The 23,733-nt window shown below is 44.9% G+C and overlaps 1 protein-coding gene across 1 annotated transcript in view; it reads left to right on the forward strand.

The window, feature by feature from the left end:
• The window catches only part of xxylt1 (xyloside xylosyltransferase 1), a 46,216-nt gene extending 30,252 nt beyond the window's left edge, over positions 1-15,964 (forward strand). Inside the window, exon 5 of the mRNA XM_080770962.1 lies at positions 14,191-15,964. Coding sequence (XP_080627088.1) covers positions 14,191-14,587 — 397 coding nt within the window. The 3' untranslated portion in view covers positions 14,588-15,964. The remainder of the gene's footprint in view (positions 1-14,190) is intronic.
• Positions 15,965-23,733: the final 7,769 nt, after the last annotated feature.

Consider the following 23,733-nt stretch of genomic DNA (forward strand, 5'->3'; position numbering starts at 1 on the left):
TTTCAACAGCCATGTCTAACAGCACACAGCAGATGCCATGGTAAACGGTGCATTAATTTAGTACCTCTATCCAAGGCGCTTTACAGAGATTGTGCATTACATTCACACACACATTCACACACCGATGCGGGAGGAAACCATGCAATACATATTTCACCAGTTTAGAATGGTTTTGTCTCTCTCGCACACACACACACACACACACACACACACACACACACACACACACACACACAGACACACAGACACACACACACACACACAGCATCCGTTATGCACTCAAAGCGTGCCGAGCATAAGCACACGGTATTGTTGCTCGGTGCAGAGTGGGCTCTCTGCTACTCCTTCCCTTGGGAGATAATGGCAGACTATATAATGCACGGAGAGCACATCCTCCCACGAGCCCCAACGCACAACACGTCCTGGCAGAGGAGAGTTCATTCTTCAAGACGATGCCCAATCTCACTGCAGTCCTTCCTCCGCTCAGCCAGCAGCATCTGTGAATGTTTAAACGGCACAGCAGACAAGACCCAGTTACATAACTTTTAAAACCGCAAACGGCGTGACTTGTAAAGCACAGAGGCGTGATTTAGGTAATTGACAGCAGAATGAAGCATGTTGGCAGCACTGCTATATAGAGGCTTTCATGCCTCTATAACCGAATACTGAATATAGGAAACAGTTGGCCGAAAACCGAATTTATTTTTTGTACCATTGCTGTCATGGCCGTACCTTAACGCTATACCTGATTATGGCAAAACTTAACTTAAATAATAATCACTATTGTTGGGACAATTGTTGCGACATACTAGCGTCATGTCCAGGGGGTGTACTTGTACATCAAGCTGCCTCACGCTACAGAAACAGGAGATAGGCTCCTGCCCTATGGGCCTCATGGCTCGGCAAGGCTACTTACTTTACTATTGTTGGGTCCATAAAACATTTATTCAGCATTTATTGAATGCATTCATTGCATACAATAATTTAAGACTGACTGCTGAAACATTGTAACAATATATATAGGGCGGCTGTGTAGAGCAGGTCGTCCAATGATCCCTGGGTCGGCGGTTCGAATCCCGGCTCCTCCTGTCCACATGTCGAAGTGTCCTTGGGCAAGACACTGAACCCTACATTGCCTCCAATTAGTTGGTCGGTGTGAGCTCGTGTGAATGTGGGAAGTGAGGACGCTGGCGTCGACTGTTCACTGCTTCACCTCCCAATGTATGAATGAATGAACCATTGTAAAGCGCTTTGAGCACTTTGAGCGCTATAAATATAAAAATGCAATTCATATATATATATATATATATAGAGAGTTTGATCACGTCATCACAACAAAACATTAGGTTACAGTACCTAGGTAACCCTGTCTATATATATATATGTATTCTCTTTATATCCCTGGATATTCACTGATCTATTAGTGTGACTATGACACACCGAATATTGTTGTGGCTCACCTTGTCACCTACACCCCCACATCTCTCTGACTCAACTACCAGCGCTGATCCAGCTACTGTATTCTTGTCCATTGACAAGACTAAACAGGCCCATTATTTGTCAAGATGAATGAATGAATGAGTTTATTTTGAACATCATTTGAAAACAAATACATTAAAACAAAACTGAAACAAAAAATTACACCAACAATGTCCGAAAAGGAGTAGTATGAAAACGTATTAAACCCCTACCCCCCTTAAATAAAATATAAAATAGTTATACGGTAGGGGAAGCCCTGCTGTTGTGGAGCTTTACATAAAACATAATGCTTAATCTGCTTAATTACCAGGTTCAATTCACTTTTAGCGACACATATTAAATAAGTGTAGCCTTTCTTGTTTTGTCCAATAATTTGTAAAGATTATGTATTGTGACTCTAACCCATTCTGGGCAGGAATCGCTTTTGGTGTTTTAACTAAGCATTATGTTATACTTTAGCTATTGAAAAATAGCAGATCTACAAGCTCATAGCACGCCACCGAGTGGGGCGCTACGAGCTTGTAGCCTGTAGGTCTGCTATTTTTGAAAAATCGTAGAAATGCTGCACAAATATTTGAATATATATTCTTTCAGACTCTGAAAGAATATATATTCAAAGATTCAAAATAAAAAAAAACGTTCGCTCTGAAATTCAGAGCGAACGTTTTTTTTATTTATTTCGACGTCAGGCCTAAATGGGCTAATCTAATGAAATTGGATATAAGCACTCATCCTCAACTTCTACTTTACAGTAGCTCCAACTCCAACTTGGCTGAGAAAGTATAGGGATGACATTTCTCATTTGATAGCAGATTGCAGAAAGCAACGATTCTGAGAAATTCAAGATTCACCTTGCAAACACACCGCCTTGGCATCGTTTGGCATTAGATGGCCTCAATTTCCTGTCGGTGCGGCAACTCTCCTTTAGATGTATACCTAGTCTTCCACTGCTCTACCGAGCCCATCAGCTGTTAAAAAGGGCCAGGCATTTTTTCATTTTCAGTCCCTCCATGACCCCCCCCCCCCCCCCCCTTTGGAGTTGTTTTGAAGCAGCCTTTAGTGTCCTGGTTCTGACCGTTAGTGCGAAGGGAAAACATTTTGGAAGGGGGGAAAGCAGAACAGAGTGTCCCTGTCCTGCTGCTAAATGCTTGCAGTTCTTTCCCCAATGTGAGAGAGACAACACCTCTCGAGAGGTTGGCAAAGAGCAGCGGAGGAGGGCGACAACTGTTTCTGTGAAAGTGTCAGGCTTAGAGAGAGCGAGACACTGTGTGAGGACCGCAGGCTGTTATGTATTCAGACGGTGAGAGAGGTTCTGGCTGTACTAACCCTAACCCGGTACTGGTACAGGGGGGCAGCACATGGAGTGTTCCAGCTGTTACAGTAATTGGTGCAGATGATTTTTTTTATTTTTTGTATCAAATTTTGAGTGGTGCAACCACTCCTACAACCAGCAATGTCTGTGTCCGCCTATGTGTGTCTGTGACAATGTCTGTGTCCGCCTATGTGTGTCTGTGACGTTAATGAGCACGAGAATGAGTACCAGTAGAGGCGCTGTTGTGCCAGAAACAGAGAGAGAGAGTGCTGCAGTTGCCTGCTAATGAGAGAGAGAGAGAGAGAGAGAGAGATGGGGGGGGGGGGGGGGGTTTCACCACTCAGTTCACACGGGTGTGATTTTTTATTTATTTTATATTTTCTAACAAAACAAACATGTAAATCACCAATGCACATAGGTGGCCTTACACAGGGACAGCAAAAACAATGAAACAAAGACAGTGAAAGGGGGGTGGGGGGGAGGGAAGAACCGTTAAAGACAAAAACAAAATCGATATTCATAAATATACTGTAACTTGAAAAACTCATGAGTCAGCAAAATATAATAGAAAAACCCCACAAACAACAACAAATACAAAACGTACAGACACTACAGACCAGTACAAGACGAACACAAACAAACACAGACAAGGGCGAGACAAGACAAATAAGACATGTACAGTACTGTACAGTACAAGGGCTACAGATACAGACAAGGGAGCCAAAAGCAAACCGTTGGTCACAACGTCATATCAATTAAATAATTAATTGAACTGCGTCAAGAGCTTCATGGACCAGTTGTCCACAGTGTCCGCTCAGATGAGCATCATGGTATCGGAAGTGTCGCATTCCTATTCCAGAACTTCCTGAAAACATCTATAGCGCGCAACCCAATTAGTCAGGAGACTAATTGGGTTGCGCGCTAGAAAACATTGTTTTACAATAGTATTGAAATTTACAATATGAATTGTATTCCTTTTAAATGTTTTGACATTATGGACTGTAAGCCACAGCACGGGTCTATCTTGCTATGGTACTTTAAAGACAGTTTTATACTTGGTTTGCGCACCAGTGTTGCACAACCAACTGTGAATCAAGACAAACTGTCCTGACAGGTTCTGACAGCTATACTGCTGTGGTTTGCAAATAGTAAAAGCCAGTACTATATTGTTTTTTTGGCCTGAACTGATCACACAGGTTATGTTTATTGTCTTGTTACCTAACTCTGCTGAAGTTTCTCCTCTTGAGAATTCAAAAAGAAAAACAGCTGCAGCGGCATTGTATAAGCTGTGATATGGCGAGGGTTAGACAAGGAATGTTCTGGTAATTGTAAACACATGCACTTGTGCATCCAGGCCTGCAGTTACTGTATCTCCTTTAAACAGTCCCTGATGTTCAATACTCGTGTAGGAATTCACCGTGAAATATAGAGTCATGTACATTTTACATCGCTGACGTATTTCTGCAAGCCTGATTTCACATCCAAATTCCTTGGAAGGTCAGCAGTAGATTTCTGAAACGGTTGCTGGCTGTTTTGAAACCTACAGTACAGTTGAACGCTGCAACGAATAGTAGCATTAGATTTATTTTATTTGTGTGTGAAAAGAATCACAACGAATTGCCTAATTTTGCTATTTGTCATGCGATGAAGTACATAGGGCTTAAGTGGTTCATGATTGTTCATCTCGGATGCATTAGCACTGCCACTCACGTCAAATGATTTATTGCAACAAAATTTATAGTAGTTTATTTGGCAGCAAAGGCTCAGCCCTGAGAATGCTCCCCAATGAATCCTATAGCAGCATGCAAGATAATCTACAGTATGTTAAGCACAATAAAATACCCCACATCATTCTATACACATGATGAAACTATCGCACAAAGTCACACATGAAGAAGAACCATTCTGCACAGCATGCATGTAACAGTAATAAGTGGAGCAGCAGCTGCGTGAATGATTTGCAGAGTGAGTCGTGCTCTCAGCTGAGAAAGAGCAGTTTGAATGTGATCGGGGAATGAGATAGTCGGTCAGTATAGCGATGGGAATTGATAACCTGAATTGTTAGTCCATCCATCCATCCATTTTCAACCGCGTTGGACTACGGATTTTCGGGTTGCGGGGGCAACAGCTCGACCAGAGTGCTCCAGACTTCCCTCTCCAGAGCAACATTAGTGACTTCCTCCTGGGGGATCCCGAGACGTTCCAAGGCCAGTGAGTCGATGTGTTTCCTCCAACTGCGCCTTGGTCTGCCCCGGGGTCTCCTCCCAGTGGGACGTGCATCGAGGACCTCCCTATAGGGAGGCGCCCGAGAGGCATCCTAACCAGATGCCCGAACCACCTCAGCTGGCTCCTTTCCAGGCGGAGGAGCAGCGGTTCTACTCCGAGTCTCTCTCGTGTGACTGAACTTCTCACCCTATCTAAGTGAGATGCCAGCCACCAACTCATTTCGGCCGCTTGTATTCGCGACCTTATTTCTTCGGTGAATTGTTAGTGAATCTGAATTGTTAACTCCAAGACATCTTTTTTCATGCTTTTTGTTTTTTACATGTTAAAATGTTATCTATTCTAATCTATTCTAAATTTAAGAAAAGTGTCGCCTGTCTAAGACCTTCCTTAGCACAGAGCAAGACTGCTGCTCGCTTTGGGGCCCATCTCACAACGCCACAGCGCTTTGGGGCCCGTCTCACAACGCCACAGCGCTTTGAGCCCCATATCTCACAACGCCACAGCGCTTTGGGGCCCGTCTCACAACACCACAGCGCTTTGAGCCCCATATCTCACAACGCCATAGCGCTTTGGGCCCCATATCTCACAACGCCTCGGCGTACGTACAGCCCTGTCCTCCAGCCTTAATGTGCGCTGCTTGCAAACCATTGGCTTCCATTATTTTAATTTACTTCAAACAACAAACAACTCCTATACACCCGCCATCTTCCCGCAGATCACGCGTCGCATGTGAAATGCATGTTGGGAGGGACACAGATTTATGTACGTTATACAAACTAAGCATTTTCTCTGTTCTTTTTCTACACTGTACGGTTGACAGCCTGTTGGTGTATGCCAGCTACTCCATTTCCATAATGGCAATGTATCAGGAATCGATAAAGAAATGGACCGGAATCTGCTAATTTACTTTTTTAAATCAATTCCCATCCCTAATGACCACCAGCTGCTATACGTCAGTGAACTGCCTGAACTGACGCAAGGCATAGTTTCCAGCATGCTGCGTGATGACAGACGGTCCACACCTGCAGAGACCAAGCCTCTCTCGTGTGTGTGTGTGGATGGGGGGGGGGGGGGGGGGGTCATGTCCATCCATCGTCACCAAGTTGTATGCACCATCATTTATTCAGTTAACTCACACCAGGGCATAGAGGTCAAAGTGTACAGAAAGTGCATCACTTATATGCTCATGTTCCGGGTGAGTTCCCTATTGACGTTGTGGAGGCTGAATGTAGTTATATGACAACAAAGTTCTGAACATAATTACGAGAACCTGCATGGCTGCATCACCTCCCAATGTATGAATGAATGAACCGTTGTAAAGCGCTTTGAGCACTTGGAAAAGAACTATAAAAATGTAATTAATTCGTTACAATTCGACACAGCCACATTCTCCTTGTTGAGCTCAAATCCGACTCGGGTCATGTCTACCTTTCTCTCTGCCCTCTGTTTCCTGTCCGTCTCTTTTAATTCTAAATAAAGCAAAAATGGCCAAAGAATAATACGAATGTTCCTGGAGAGAATCTGCTGCTGTAGCCGTCTGCATCTAAACAATGTGATGAATCTCTACATATCCATCCATCTTCAACCGCTTATCTGTAGTCGGGTCGCGGGGGCAACAGCTCCACCACAGTGCTCCAGACTTCCCTCTCCAGAGAAACATTAGTGACTTCCTCCTTGGGGGATTCCGAGAAGTTCCAAGGCCAGTGAGTCGATGTGTTTCCTCCAACTGCGCCTTGGTCTGCCCCGGGGTCTCCTCACAGTGGGACATGCGTCGAGGACCTCCCTAGGGAGGCGCCCGAGAGGCATCTCTACATATGTGTAATAGATTGTGTAAAGATGTGTTCACACTGGAAACAGGAAAGTTTGCTAGTGCGACGGGAATACATTTTAAGTGAACTTTATTGCGTCCAGTCACTGTGTGAATGTGAATTACCTCATCCTAAGGGAGTTAGCCACTCATGTGAGCAGTGTGTGTTGGCTGCCAGTCTCATCCTAAGGGAGTTAGCCACTCATGTGAGCAGTGTGTGTTGGCTGCCAGTCTCATCCTAAGGGAGTTAGCCACTCATGTGAGCGGTGTGTGTTGGCTGCCAGTCTCATCCTAAGGGAGTTAGCCACTCATGTGAGCGGTGTGTGTTGGCTGCCAGTCTCATCCTAAGGGAGTTAGCCACTCATGTGAGCGGTGTGTGTTGGCTGCCAGTCTCATCCTAAGGGAGTTAGCCACTCATGTGAGCGGTGTGTGTTGGCTGCCAGTCTCATCCTTATGCAAACAGAGGAATGCACTCCACACTTATTTGAGGAGGTCATTACGAGGCCTTGTGTCCAAACGGCTGTGGAAACCAACGCTATACACTTGTCTTTGCCTCACCCGCAAATACATTACTTGTCTCTGAGCACGTAGGCCCTTGATTTGACTTAAGGGAGACGAATGGGCCGCGAGGGTCTCCGGTTCTGCAGTCCGAGAGAACAGCAAAGCGTATTACTGCTATTTATAGGTCGGCACTAAAAGTTGCCGCATGATGAGATGAGTGTCTGATGGTCCTGGTAGATTATAGTGAGAAAGTATGTGTAATAACTAATAACCACATCATCCTCCTTAACAGTCTTGCGATAAAATAATTCGCATTTTGAACATGGCGGCTGCACAAAACTTTCACCATTCCGTGCGTTCACTTTCGACCAGGTGATTTAAGTGGTGATTCATATTCAAAACAATACATAAGTACTAAAGTGCTGACGTCGGTCTATGACTCTAGACACTGCGCTCCTGCATTCATTCATTCCATCCCTGTGTGTGTTAAGAAAGACGAGCACATTCTTCCATGAATATTTTATGGTTCAATGACTTATAGAGAGTGGTGGTGTGTGTGTGCGTAATCTGTGTATACAAATACATGCTAGGCAGAGATTCATTTTCTCCCCCCCCCATTCATTCTCAACTGGGGTAGAAATGTCAGTGGATTGGCTGCTGGCCAGCCGGCACATTGAAAAGAGCATTTTGTATACTTTTCCTGCAGGGAATACCGAGTTGGAGTAAAACATCTTTGTTGTTTAATAATTCTCTTCCGAGATCGATGACTTGGATATATTTCTAGATGAATGGTTCTGCACTGGTAGCTTGATTCTTTTTTTTGAGTGGTGCAACCACTCCTACAACCAGCAATGTCCGTGTACACCTATGTATGTGTTCACCTATGTATGAGCACCAGTTATGATGAGTACCAGTAGGGGCGCTGTTGCCATGCAGAAACAGCTGCACTGTTGCAGCTGTTTTGTTGGATGTTAAAATCATTCCACAGTCATATTTTTGTGACCCCATGGCCTTTCCTCTAACCCATTTTGGGCGGGAACCCCTTTTTGGTGTTGGCATTATGATATGCTTTATCTGTTGAAAAATAGCAGATCTACAAGCTCATAGCGCGCCACCGAGTGGCGCCATTTTGATCTCAGGTCAAAATGGGCTAGTTCCGCCATTTGGCCCAGATCTCAAATGGAATGGGCAGATTGCCATGAAACCTTCTGAGATCTGGCTGATGGTGGTAGATTAACCCATTCTGACCTGAGATCAGATTCATACGAGGTTTCCACTGGACACACACTGGGTCTGATCAACCCATTCTGACCTGAGATCAGATTCTAAAAATGTCAGTCGTTCTTCGATTTTTCAAAAATAGCAGACCTACAAGCTCGTAGCGCGCCACTCGGTGGCGCGCTATGAGCTTGTAGATCTGCTATTTTTCAATAGCTAAGGCATAACATGATGCTAACACCAAAACGGGTTCCCGTTCAGAATGGGTTAACCCTCACCATGAGGTCTCTCATGGACCGTGACGTTATGACTGACATCCACTCAGCACTCGGCTTTGGTGTGGCTCAAATGTAACCAAATGGACTCCTCGGAATGTAATTAACTAACTGTAAGCAATATTAAAGTTGCTTACAATAACTAACTGTAAGCAATATTAAGTCAATAAACCTCACTTGGTAATAAGGAAGTCAGAATAAAATAGAACATATCAGATTAGATATATTATGCGCATAGAGCTCTCACAGGTTCAAAAGGACTGACCCAAACCCTAATGGACCCCTGCAATGCCATTCCGAGAAGATAGATCTGAGTGTAGCCGACATGAAACAAAAAAGAAAGACGCACCCGGACGGATGGCAGCCATTATTTTATGTTCTGACTGTACACATCGGGCGAGATGTGATACTCCATACTGTAGCAGGCTACCACAGTGCACTTTGATTCCATCTGCCCACACTTTAACCAATTTTGTGCGGGAACCCCTTTTGGTGTTAGCATTATGTTTATGCTTTATTAGCTATTGAAAAATAGCAGATCTACAAGCTCATAGCGCGCCACCGAGTGGCGCGCTACGAGCTTGTAGATCTGCTATTTTTGAAAAACCGAAGGACGACTGACATAGAAATATAGCTTTTTCAGAAAACTGTCGGGATGTAGAAGATATTTTTAGAATCTGATCTCGGGTCAAAATGGGTTAACTTGACGGGGATCGCAATAGTGTGTGGACACATTCAGAACCAGTGGAGTTTCTTAATCCAGCACTAATTTAAGTCTCATAGGGTACAGAAGTGTGTGTGTGTGTGTGTGTGTGTGTGTGTGTGTGTGTGTGTGTGTGTGTGTGTGTGTGTGTGTGTGTGTGTGTGTGTGTGTGTGTGTGTGTGTGTGTGTGTGTGTGTGTGTGTGTGTGTGTGTGTGTGTGTGTGTGTGTGTGTGTGTGTGTGTGTGTGTGGTCGTCCATGTATAATATAGCTTCTCGCTGTCAGAGTTACAACTAAATGTTCTTGAAGCCACCGCCACCCGCACCAATTAAACATTGTTGCCGATTAACTATTTTCAGCAGTGTCACGCAACCCTCATTTTAAACGGTTTCACCAGACAAACGCAGCAGTTTCCAGCGTTGTTTATGCCGCTTTGTGTGCTGCTGCGCAAACAGCCTACAGCTGTTGCACCATGCGCTCGCTGTTTTTGGTGAGTGAAGAGGGGAGGGGCCGATGAAAGGCGGAGGAAAGATAACATAACAGATATTCAAGCTAACAACACAAGTAGCGATATGTTGTCATACTGAAAGTCTAGAGATCAAGCAGGCTTTTGCCCTTCTGATCTACGGGAGGTTTCTGTCCTCAAGATACCTCAAAACATGTTTTTTTAAAAAGACTGCATGATGAACTTGGAACAACAGAACCGTTATTGTTTGTTTTTTTTACCCAGGGAAGTAGCTGAGCACAGGTGCTCATTTTAAGCAACGCCTTGCACTTAGAAACACACAGACACACACACACACACACATTAAAACCTGGGAGCTGACCAGTACAACCACAGTCTTATACTGTTGGCCACTAAGCAGCTCCAGGGGGAGCAGTTGGGGGTTCAGTGCCTTGCTCAAGGGCACTTCAGCGGTGTTGGGTGAGTGATGACAATCACTTCCCCACCCAGATTTGTCCTGCCCGTCCGGGGAATCGAACCGGCAACCTTTCGGCAACAAGGGCGCTCCTCTAACCCTTAGGCCACCGCTGCCCCAGAATGGTGAAGGTGGTGAAGGCGCGCTCTACTCAGGGAGTCAAGTTCATAGTCTCTGTAGCTGATTGGTGCAGATTCTTTAATATCAATGGTTTCAATGCATTCCTCAGCGCTTCAAACTGTTTGAAACGCTGAGGGAGGCCTGTGTGCCGAAACGCATTCCGTTTCTCTAGGTGGAACGGCTGCCGATTGTGTTTTCATGAAATAATGAAACTCAAACTTTATACAAGAGAGTGTGGATATTCCCTTTTTTCCCATTGACCTCATTTATCGGTCAGCCTTTCCTCTAGTCTAGTGCTTCTTCCAGTGAAAAATTAGAGCACGGGGTTCTATATCCGTTCAAACAAGGAGCATCTCGGCCACAAGGGGCTACTTAGCGGGGTTTCTAGAGTGTTTTAACAGCCTGACCCGTTCACTCGGGTCGGAAGAGTCTCAGGAGTTCCTTTGGCACCGATTTGGCCTTGAATGCACGCAGCTCAACAAAAACATTATTCTCCCCTTGCCTACTCCGCCTCAAAGATCTCTGTGTGCAATAATAGCATAGTTAACTCCTTGTTCTGTAGGTAAAGCATGTTTTTTTCCCCTGACCTAAGACCCCCTATTTTGATTCCTGATAGCTCTTTTGCGTTGTCTTCCAAAAGTGAGGAGCAGGAGAGATGGAGTTCAAATGTCAATACGAAGTAAAGTAAAGTGGAATGTGTGGAAGATGCATGGTGTCACAGATCCAATCTTGAGGACACAACATTTAGTACTTTTTGTGTACAGTATGTATCACAGAATTGGAATAATTGTATTTGATGTGTACAGATATAACTTTACGTACTAGGACATAGCTTTTGGTTTACAGCTAGGCCAGGCATGGCATACTTACTGTACATAGCATACTGTACTTAACAAATTGAGATACAATATACAGAATCACGTGTACACCCTAAAAAAACACACAGTGGACATCATTTTATCATCATATCAAGTTCATTAACCATTTAAGTATCGCACAATGGTGTCATGCAAAACACAGGACAGCATCGTTACATACAGTACAGCTGACATGTCAGACACAGGGCAGCATCGTTACATACAGTACAGCTGACATGTCGGACACAGGGCAGCATCGTTACATACAGTACAGCTGACATGTCGGACACAGGGCAGCATCGTTACATACAGTACAGCTGACATGTCGGACACAGGCCAGCAGACATTAATCATGGATAAAGGAAACAACGCCTCCTCCAAATTGAGCGGGCTTCCTATAATGTTAACAGTGATGAAGCGTTAATGATAGAATAATGTGAGTGTGTGTATCTGGTACCTGGGACTTGGTGTGCTGGCAGAACACGGTGCTGAGTTCAGTTGGCACGGGCCTTTGGCACCACGTCCAGCTCCTGGAGCCGCTCTCTTCCTGTTTTGGTCTGAGGTGCCGTTTGCTCAGCAGAGTTGGCCTGAAACAGAAGCTCTGCTGACCTGAGATCAGCCCCACCACAACACACACATAAATGAGACATTTCACTGCTGCTCTACAAGTTCCCTGCAGTGTGTGGAGGGGTTTATTTTAAAAAGTCTGAGGTCATTTTGTATTTGATCAAGTTGTATTTATATCTTGAATCATTACTGACGTGATTGGTTGCTTCTAGCCAATGGGACGACAAGCGACGGCAATGCTGCCTCTTGCCAATGGGAAGGCAAATATCCCTGGCAGCCAAGCACCCTGCAGACAGACATAGTCCAGAAATAATGTAATTTGACCTCAAACTAATTAGCAAAAAATACAAACTTGGCTGATTCCGTATCTTCAATATATCCTGAATAACAGAAAAAAAGTTGACTGGAATTGTCTGAGGGGAAAGTGTTCCAAGATTTCCATTTGCTTTAAGTAGCATGTGACATGTCAAACTAGGGGCTTTTCATGATTCTGAATCCATTCCAAGCATTAGTTTAGCATAAAAACACTCATTGGGCTAAATTTGGCCATAGCCATAATATGGTCGTTTTTAACCCAAGGAGGGTTTTTTTGTGCAAAACCAATGCTTGGAATGGATTCAGCATCATGAAAACCCCCTAGTTTAAAGCTACTTAAAGCCATTTGCTTAAAGTCTAGATAAATATTTGCCTTATGTGGGATGTCTATGGTGGCCATGCAACACTTTCCCCTCAGACAATTCCAGGCAACTTTCTTGCTGTTATTCAGGATATATTGAAGATACAAAATCAGCTGCGTTTGTTTTGGGTTTTTTTGCCATTAGTTTGAGGTTGATCCTGTATTTTCCTTAGATTTCCTGTACTAACAGTGCAGAGCAACACGCAGCAAAGCAGGCTGCAGCCAGACAGTGCAGAGCAACACGCAGCAAAGCAGGCTGCAGCCAGACAGTGCAGAGCAACGCGCAGCAAAGCAGGCTGCAGCCAGACAGTGCAGAGCAACACGCAGCAAAGCAGGCTGCAGCCAGACAGTGCAGAGCAACATGCAGCAAAGCAGGCTGCAGCCAGACAGTGCAGAGCAACACGCAGCAAAGCAGGCTGCAGCCAGACAGTGCAGAGCAACACGCAGCAAAGCAGGCTGCAGCCAGACAGTGCAGAGCAACGCGCAGCAAAGCAGGCTGCAGCCAGACAGTGCAGAGCAACACGCAGCAAAGCAGGCTGCAGCCAGACACTGCAGAGCAACACGCAGCAAAGCAGGCTGCAGCCAGACAGTGCAGAGCAACACGCAGCAAAGCAGGCTGCAGCCAGACAGTGCAGAGCAACACGCAGCAAAGCAGGCTGCAGCCAGACGGTGCAGAGCAACACGCAGCAAAGCAGGCTGCAGCCAGACAGTGCAGAGCAACACGGAGCAAAGCAGGCTGCAGCCAGACAGTGCAGAGCAACACGCAGCAAAGCAGGCTGCAGCCAGACAGTGCAGAGCAACACGCAGCGAAGCAGGCTGCAGCCAGACCGTGCAGAGCAACACGCAGCAAAGCAGGCTGCAGCCAGACAGTGCAGAGCAACGCGCATACTACAGTTATTTGACACGTTTGCAATGTTCACAAGTCCCTCGATCACTTCAAACCAACCGCGGCTGAAACCAATGCAACGCCTCAACAAAACGCAGTCATTGAACCGTGCACGGCACGTACAGAATCAATGTACAGTATATAATGTATGGTGATTGGTGTGGAGTCTCCGTGTACCAGTCCAGCAGCGCTGCACTGCGGGGACAGGCCAGCGCCGCTAGCAGTCAACAGCAGCAAGAGACAACGGCGTGTGCCTCATGCAGAATACCCTCCAAATTAATTCATATGCCTATAGTTCGGTCTCCAAATTCTGACAATACACTAATAGTGTTCTCTTTTTTTTTCTCTCTCTCTCTTTGAAAAGACCCAGGGACTGCAAGTAGAATTTCGCTGTCATTTGCATTTTAATAAATTGCCCTATTGTGGCTTATCAACTTCAGTTCATAATGGTGTCTGCCGGCCTGGGCCGTGGCTCAGCGGTCCAGGCACCTTGGCTGGTAATCCAGTCTGGCAGTGTGCCGCGGGTTCGACTCCCGATCCCGACAGCCTTCACTGCATGTCAACCCTCCCCCCATCTCCCCATTTCCTGTCAGCCCTAATGGAACAATAAAGACTGGCACTTTTTCCCCGCCTTCACTTCACAGACACACCTTTTGGCAGTACCGCAAGGAGAACCCCAACACCCCGGTGGGCGAGCCCCCTCCGGACGGCCTGCCGGGCTTCAACAGCGGCGTGATGCTGCTGGACCTGGGCGGCATGCGGGCCTCGGCGCTGTACAACCAGCTGCTGCAGCCGGGCAACGTGGCCAAGCTGGCCGACCAGTACCGCTTCCGGGGCCACCTCGGGGACCAGGACTTCTTCACCATGATCGGCATGGAGCACCCGGGGCTGTTCCACGCCCTGGCCTGTGGCTGGAACCGCCAGCTGTGCACCTGGTGGCGGGAGCACGGCTACGGGGACGTGTTCCAGCTGTACTACCGCTGCGACGGACCCGTCTATATCTACCACGGGAACTGCAACACGCCCATACCGGACGAATGAGGGATGAGCGTCACGATGCCGGGACCAAGGAAGTATAGTCCACATAAAGCACTAAAGTAAACCTGAAGGGAATTCTCTAAGGATTCCGGGTTCCTATGCACTATAGCAGCAAGCACAGTGCAATGAAGACATTAGCCTCTGTTCATAACTGCACTCCCAGGGTTTCAGAAGCTGGCATAAGCCATTTCCTCCTTCATTGTCCCGTAGCTTTGTCTGATTGGCTCGGCAGCAGGTTTGACCTATAGGAACACAGGTACACGTGTTCCTGCTTGCTGAGCCTGTCAATTCAATTCCATTCACGAAGCCGTGGGGGAGATGAACGGAAACAGGAAAATATCATGCTTACCTTCTGGAAGACCACGACTACAGTTACATAAAGAGCCTATTGTGTAGCAGCTGTCCTTGCTTGACCACTCCGATGCTTTTGCATGACTCATCCCCCTGCTGGTCAGGAGGGCAACCAACCAGCGCTCTTTGTAATGTGGGTGAAGCCCCCATTACTATATTATCATACAATATGTCGGTATGTAATGCTAACGATACAATGCATATCGACCAATCTTGTCAAAGCATTGCACCATGAGAATGTAGCTCATGTATAGTTTTTTTTGTTTTCAGTAAGTTTTGGGAGATTGTGATATTTATATGACACTTGGTACAAAATTGTTTGGAGGCAACTGAAAAACGAGTCACACTCCGGACAAAGCAGTTTTTGAACTGATAAATGATCCGTAGACATTTGTATTTCTTCCGACGTTTCAACACTGTATTTGTAAAGCATTTGTGGGGGAAAAGGGGCTTGCTGCAGCAGACACACATGTCTCTCTCCCCCTTCTCTTTCCTCGTACTCCATCCATGCCGTCCGTCTCAATCCCGTTCTCCCTTGCTCGCCCAGCTTCTCTCTCTCTTTACGTTTGCTTATCTCCCTCGAGCACAACACAACCTAGCGAGTGCTAAACCTGTGTAGCGGTCACCTCCCACCCTGGTGGTGGCACCTCCCACCCTGGTGATGTGATACCACATCGATACAGCATGGGAATCAGTGACGTTGACTCCGTGGGGGCGGCGGGGCTCCTCGAGCCCCCATGATGAATTAGACCTGAATATGTACAGAATATTCGCCTAGTCGGTTCGTCCCGTTTGTACCGCGCCAGGTCGCGCCGCGCCCGTTCGCACAATTCTTGTTTTTGCATTGACTTTGTATGTCATCGCGCCGCTCTAACCATCCAAGTCTGAAAACACCTTTTGTCCGGGCTTGGGGGGCGGGTGGCCCGCGTTGCCTGTCCCCTTGTACACATGCAGATCAGGCATTCAAATGCTAATCTTGTTTTCACCTGCACAGTACTTTACTCTGCACAATGAAAAGGAGTAGTGGCCCTACCAGATGACTCAGTGCTGAAATCATGGCATTTAAACAAACATGCTCTTATAATCTAAACACTGTGAGACACGTTTAAAGAGTGTTACAAATAAGTGTTTAGAACCTAAACGCTTGGGTTTAGAGTGGAAAGAAAAAAACAACTTGGGGGAGTGGGGGGCGGGGGGGGGCTTAGCGTCTCTGATGGGAATGTGGGTAAAATCTCATGGAACGACAACAAAATATTCAGCCTTTTGTAGATCTGAGACAAGAGGCTCATCAAATTGTGGTCTGTGGCTCAAATGACGAATAAATAATGGACCTTGATATGAAAAGGGTTGAAAACCACTGTCCTATAGTAGAGAATGCTTGGAATAGATGGACGATTTGAGGAGGAATGTGTAAAGTTGTTGGTTCAGTGAAGGCCACACACACACACTGACACACACACACACTCGCACACACTGACACACACACACACACTCTCGCACACACTGACACACACACACTCGCACAGGCACACTACAGCAGGGTCGATGACACCATGAGAATGACTGCAGACGGTGACCTACTTTTAGAGTTTCTCACTGTGTTTGCAGTGCTGACCTTTCTCAAAGAAATGTCAACATGTAATAGTCCTCATTCGAGGTCTCCCTCGGAGGTGGTGGCATGCACAGAGAGATGCACATTAAAGGCAAATACTCTCTCTCACTGTCACACACACACACACACACACACACACACACACACACACACACACACACACACACACACACACACACACACACACACACAGTATAACAGAGCTACTAGTACCTCTGTGGTATTTGGGGTGCATTAAGTGACTAATGTGTTTATTTTCCCTAGGTTTTCCCTGGCTGTAACTGACCTTTTATTCATCTGGCTTTTTCTCAGAAAGAGAAAAACACAAATGTCTGTCTCTTCCTTTTAACTCTATTCTGTCTGCTGTGTTCCAAGAAACACAGCGGACACAGCAGACAGTCCTCGGAATACATGACAAATGCGGTGAAAGAATGCATTATGACTGGAATGCACATGGACATTTTAACATTTATTCAATGTTAAATGTCCATAGGAATCCTGATGACGTTGAAAACATTTGTATTTCCCAACGTCACTCCACAGATGAATTCAGAAGTAGTGAAGCCAGAGGTAATAATAATTCACCCAAACAATTAGGAAACCACTAATCAAATTATTTGCTTAGGAATGGGACAAAAACAAAAAAATGTTTCTGTGAATTCACATCCCTAGTTCTAAGTAACACTTTATTGAATCTGTGGTTTTTAGACCAGTCGTTATCAAACCTTTTCCCCAGAATCCCCAAAATACCAAGTACTTGGCTATATATTTTGTGCAGGGTACCACCCTATGAGATTTGTGCTGTTTAAAATGTTTCAAAAATAGATTCCCCATTCTTCCTAATAAGCAGACATTAGACAATATAGGGTTAAAGTGGAAGAAAATCGTTTAGATTTTGATTATCTAATTTTGCTGGGCCCTGAAACGACCTCAAGGTCACCAAACCCCACTTTCTTTGAGATTTAGTCATGTTTAACTGCATAACCCTGTTCCCTCTTTTGGTCATGACATTATATTACCAGCTGCTGCCTTATATCCCATGGCTGAGAGGTCGGCTAGAGGCAAAAAAAAAAAGAGTGTGGTTTCCTAGACGAGGCAGCCAATCAGGACTATAGGTTGTCAGTACAGCCAATGAGAAACTTGTCTCAACTACAGCAAGTGGGCGTGAAAGTAGCCTCGGTCCCAGGCTTACTTATCTGCGAAAAGAAAAGCCTGGTCACAACGTAGGGCAGAGAAGCTATCGGCGGATGTATCCTCCGGAATATCCGTCAGATGTATTTACCCCAGAATACGAATATATTTTCCCGACCAATCACAACACTTGTTTCATTCGCGGAGAATGTAAACTTATTTGCAAAGCATCAACGTCAATTCCTTGGGCAATGCTTCCGCTAAAACCCCGCAACTTGTGCTGATAGTCTTTTCAGCGTAGGTCTTGCCCAGGGAGGCGTGAAAGCACCGCAGAGAGAACATTGACCAGCTGTGCAACACCTAATGAGCTTGTAGATCGGCTCTTTTAAGCCCATCGCACACCGTCTGCGGCGCGTTACCGCGCGGCGCCGCCTGGAAAATAGAACTGTGTTCTATCGGCGCGCCGGGCAGCGCGACGCGGCGGACGGAGCCGGTGTGCGATAGGTTCATTGAAAATAATGGAGTCCGCCGGGCTTTTGCTGTCCCTCGTACGGGCTTAAGTGCATCTTCCATTTCCTCAATGAATTTCTTCACAATTTTGAAAGGACCATGATTCAAAAGAACTCCAATCCTAACGGGTTTTGTCCACTAGATACTCTTAAGTGTTCTGTAGGTTTTCTGTGTTTTAACAGACCTTTATTTTTCATTGTTTCACCTTGTATGCATCATCTCTTTTTTTTCTTTCTTCTCCCTGTGGTATTTGTGACTACTTTTGTTTGTTGGTGAGGACCTCTCTGTCTGTCACATTGACCAAAATGTGCAATGTTAATTTTAGATAACTGATAATGTCTGTGTGCGACCTATAGTCTACTACTGACACATTATTGATGTAGAATGCTGGAATATAAGAGAATAATAGGCCTCTATTTAATGTGAAGACGTCCCAGGTGCGTGTTCTTAATCATCCAAGGTGACGAAAGCGTTCCAAATAATTAGTCGTCTTTCAGTCACTGGGCGACTTCAAATTGACCTCCCAGTTGAACGCCGCTTTAATCTTTAAGGTCTATGACGTAAATACACTCTAAATATATATTTTATCATTTTCAAATGGTCTGACTTTTGTTTGTGTCAGGCTTGTCTACTCTTCAGACGTGTAAAAGAACGGTATATGAAATTAGATTTTATTTAGCAAAAAAATAAATAAATTATCATATACAGCAGAACTATTTGTGATCCTTTTTGCACACATTTAAGGTTTAACTCACTGTAAACAACATACTTGTGTTGATAAGGGAAATGTGCTGTTTATAAGGGATGCTTTTAGTCGTACACGAAAGTACGACAAATTTTTTCGTTGCACGAAAGTAGCCAGTTTACAAGCTTACTTGAAGCTTGAGCTTGTATACATGGGCTATTTCAGCTTGTATTTGCAATGATAGTCAATGTGTTTGGGTCCAATCCATCCCAGAATGCACTCTGTTTTCCTACCCGGAAGGGGGAGTGAAATCGCCTCATGCGCTTTTGAGCAACTTAATGCAAGCGGATGGGAGTAGAACTCGGGTGCCGTCTCTATTCATATATACTCTAAGATCCGATTCCTACCCCATCCATCCATTCATTCCTCTTCGATGTCTCCCTTTTGACTGATACCTGTCCATTTAAACTCTAGACGGGCCCGCCCCGATGTTATTTGTACAGCCACGCCCGGCAGCTGGTGAAACCTAGAGTTCTCAACAGGCCCGAAAATTAAGGCCCGGCCCTACCTGTAAACTCAAGACACTGCCCCCACTGGCACCCATCTCCATATATTTATTTCTTTATTTCTTTATTTTGTTTTGTGACCAAAATAGGACGGCTAGGTTCAAAGTCATTAATAAGGTGCTTTTAAGATTACCATTTTGTTGGATCTGGCTTTGAAAATGGAGCCATTCCACGGTTTAGGTCCAGACTAATGGGACAAATATAGGTCACTGCTACAGTGATATAAAGAGAGGCAGACAGACAGATGTGTGCCTGTTAGACAGCTAGATATTTTGACCTTGTTGTCAACCCTTTTAAGCACTTTCAACCTTTCATTCCCATTTTTAGCATGCCATTATAGGTGAAGATTTTAATCCAACCAACACACTCAAAAATCTGTCATAATGAGACACATTGTGAACTACTTTTGTGCAGCACTGTTGTACGACGAAGTATGAAATACTCCTCATCTCATACTCGTACTCCTCATCTTCCTGGACGAATGTAAGCTAAAAAAATAAACTAGTATACAGTATCTCTTTATTCCTCTCTCCCATTTGAGACACAGCTTTTTAATTAATTTATTGGATGATTTCAATTTCACTGTCAATTTTTATTAATGATGAATTGGCAGGGTAGTATAGACTAGGGTTTCCACCTGACAGCAATATATGGTTCTGTATCAATATCAGTCAGTTTGAGCAGATCCATTCAAATTGGCTACTATGACTGCCTTTGAATTCCACCGGCCTGGGTATAAAACCTGGCCTGGCGCGGATATGCAGCCCGGCCACTCAGCGCGCACAGCAAGTTAACTGAGTTGTCTCTGTTGCGCACCGAGAACAGGTTGAACAATGTTAAACTGTCATGATTGTAACAGCTCAAAACTTCCCAGTTAGATCCATGTTTAAACAAGGATAGAATGGTGAAGTTGTAGCATAGCACAGTATGCTGCTGCTATATTATTATCACAACATGAAGTTATACCATGATGTCGGTCCTAAATGGCGTTATGAACATAAGGATAAACATATTTTTGATTTACATCCGAACACGTTAACATGTCAATCTTTCTATTTGTACACACTCAGGTAGCCCTTAAATAATTCTGAGGCAACATGGCTGGAGACGAGGCAGCCAATCGGAACTGCTCGACTAGCCCAATGCCGTGCAGACGATGGGATGTTCTGGGTTGTTGCCAGTGTTGGAAACTGTCGTGAGTAAGAAATAAGCTAACCAACCTCCAAAAACCAGGCAAGCAACTATGGGGGGAAAAAAACAATCCAAGTTTTGCTGGAAATAAGCGGACTTGGCAACCCTGGAGTCGACTAGGTCGTGACTGGTCGCGTACATTTCTTGGTCATTCTTTAACCAGCCACTTTCTAAGCGGCTGGTTAAAAGAAGGAAAAGAATTACACGTTCACAGTGACATTAGGCACCCAGCACCCTCTTGTGCCTAAAGTCACTGTGAACGTGTAATATTTTAAACGACAGGAACGCAACTCTCATTCCTGTCATTTCCCAGTATCACTCCATTCTTATATTCACCAGAGAAATTCTACTGTATAAGAGGTGTTATAATATAATGGGAGTTATATTCCTTTTTCTTTGCAAAGAAAATCCAAGGTAATGGCCTCCCATTATCACCTTCCGTTTTCCTTTTGCTTGCACTCAAGCCGGCAAGGATGAAATTGTGCTTCTGCAGAAAATACTGACCATGGCCACTGCTAATCCAAAACCAATGTCTTCTTTCTGGAGGGCAGGGCACACGTGTCCCTTTAGAGATATCTAGCAGGTGTGTGTGTGTGCGTGTGCGTGCGACCGTGCGTGCGGCTGGCCCAGTGCCCCAGTATAGAGAATGTAGGCCATATTACATCCTGAGAGCTTCTTCTTTCTATAGTAGATGGGGATGTACAATTATGCAATATTACACTCGAGGGGGTGGTATAACGTAATTAATGCACGCCTGCGATGCTGCAACGCAGAAGTGCATTAATGATGTTAAACCACCCCCTCGAGTGTGATATTGCAATTATACAACAGTTACTTAAAACTAAGAAAATCGCTGAAAAAAACATATTTCTTTAACTCCCTTTTTCCCCACGTACAGTATATATATACGGACGTCGAGGAGGATTTTCAAACCTCCATAAGTCCGACTCCAGGCTCGCTGTCCTTGGTGCCATTTCTGCCATCCACATTTCATTTCATTTCAATTTCATTTTTGAAAAACATTTAAAAATTGTTCAACTAGCCAATCTACATGGAACCTTGTAACCTTGTAGATTGACTACTTGAACTATTCAAAAATGTTTTTAGTAAAACAGCCAAAGACGTTTAGGGTTAAGGGATAATAGTGGCCCTAGATTTAACTTTATCTGATCTTGCAGACATTCGTTAACGTCTGCATCGTCCGTAGGTCACTTCGTCGCAACACTTTAGTGGTGAAGAAGCTTTTGTCCTTCATATTAACCCGCACTCTTTTCCATCTCCACTGTCATACCTTGTCCTTCACATAATAAACCACTTGTGGCATCCTTCTTATGCCTTTATCATGCCTACATAAAGGCTCCAATTCCATCTTCCTTCTTTGTATGGAACAAATATCACGTTTTATCGACCGCAACGCCACTTGAACCCTGTTGCCATTTCTTGAGGCTTCTATGAATGGTCGGCGAGCAATAGCCAATCTCAAGGAGAACGGCATAAGAGAGGCCCTGAATGCTCCCAGCAGGGGGGGCAGACAAATATGTTACCGTCACGTGTCTCCAGATATGGTGCTTCCAGCTTGACCGACTTTTGGACGTTGGGGGACAGTTAAGGTAACTCCAGGTTATCTCAGCTGCTTAAAGCTGAGATAACCGGGGGTTTTACGAACAGGCTTTTATGGTTGAAGGTGGTTCTGGATTGTGATTCAGGTATATTGGCATGAGCTTGTGGAAAATGGGCAAATAAAATGAATTCTGTCTACCTTGGTACTTCCATTGGGTTCATATTCGGAAAACACAGTCCAAATGTTTGGCGTGATAGAAGTCGGACATTGCGGATGTATGGAAATATCCCTTGAGACCCATTTTCCATGTATATGTGCACCCCTAGGGTTTCAATCATGTTAGTAGTGGCATAAGACCAGGCCACAGTGGATTAGGTATAGACACGTAGGGTGGCTTTAGGAGCTTCGCCTTTTAAACCACAGGAAACCCGTTGACTCATAATGAACAGACAGCGAAAACATAGGAACAGACTGGCTCAAGAGCCAGCGACACCTAGACATATTACAGCTTTCCATTTACGAGATGTATAATTATACGGACCTTGGAGAGGACACACTGTGAGAACCACTGACCCACATTATCTATGGCGCCGTCGCAAGCAGAGCGCGCCATGAGCTGCGCTCACCACTGGCATCACCGCATCCAAACAAAACCTGATATGATATATTGTGGTAAATAAAACACTGTTAATCTAAGATGTAGTATAAAAATCCTCTCTACTTTGAGTGCTACTGACTAATGTCTAATATACAACTGCTGTTTTAAATAATTTAGACCTGTTTATTGACCTTATACCAACGTTGAAATGTACCATAGTTACGTCACCAAGAATGATGGTCCCTTATTGGCTGTTAACGCATTTTGTACATAATACGTCCTGAAACGTCATAAGGATTGGAACCGAGAGGTGCCTTAGACGTTTTGGCATTTCGCTTTTCGCTTGCCGTATGCTAACGCTCTGTGAAACTATTAGCTTGTCATTGACTCCCATGTTAGCGCGGCGGAAAGAATGACTCGTATCTCCTCATCCAGGGCGCTCTCCGTGGTGATGAATGGATCGATATGCTGGCGCTGCATTTCTGCTCCTCATCCGTCTCTCCCGCAAAATATGAACTATTTTTGGAGCGTATATAAATATATTAAGATGATCGGAGATTGTGATGGCACTTTGTCAGTCAACTTTTTTAAGAAAGTATTTCCGGTTCATGGCTTTCAAAATAGAAGCGATCACTACTCTGGCGATTACTCTGGCGCAAGCAGCGCCTTTATTTTGATGCAGTTCCGGTACTAAATGTGTTAATGACGTTGCCAGAGATGCTGGTCCCTGATTGGGCTACGGTCTTAAACAAGAGAGGACATACCGACATACTGTACATACGGCCCACATACGTACATACATACCCAGCCAATCGCAGTATACTTGCACGCTCTGCTTGCGCAAGTAATTAGATCTTTGTGTCGCAGCTCTTCTCATTCTCTGCTGTAAGACATCCCCTATCCTGACGAGGTAATTTAATTTCATATACTGTACATGTATTGCT

Source organism: Protomyctophum bolini (assembly GCF_963924005.1).
Source record: "Protomyctophum bolini genome assembly, chromosome: 8".
Lineage (NCBI taxonomy): Eukaryota > Metazoa > Chordata > Actinopteri > Myctophiformes > Myctophidae > Protomyctophum > Protomyctophum bolini.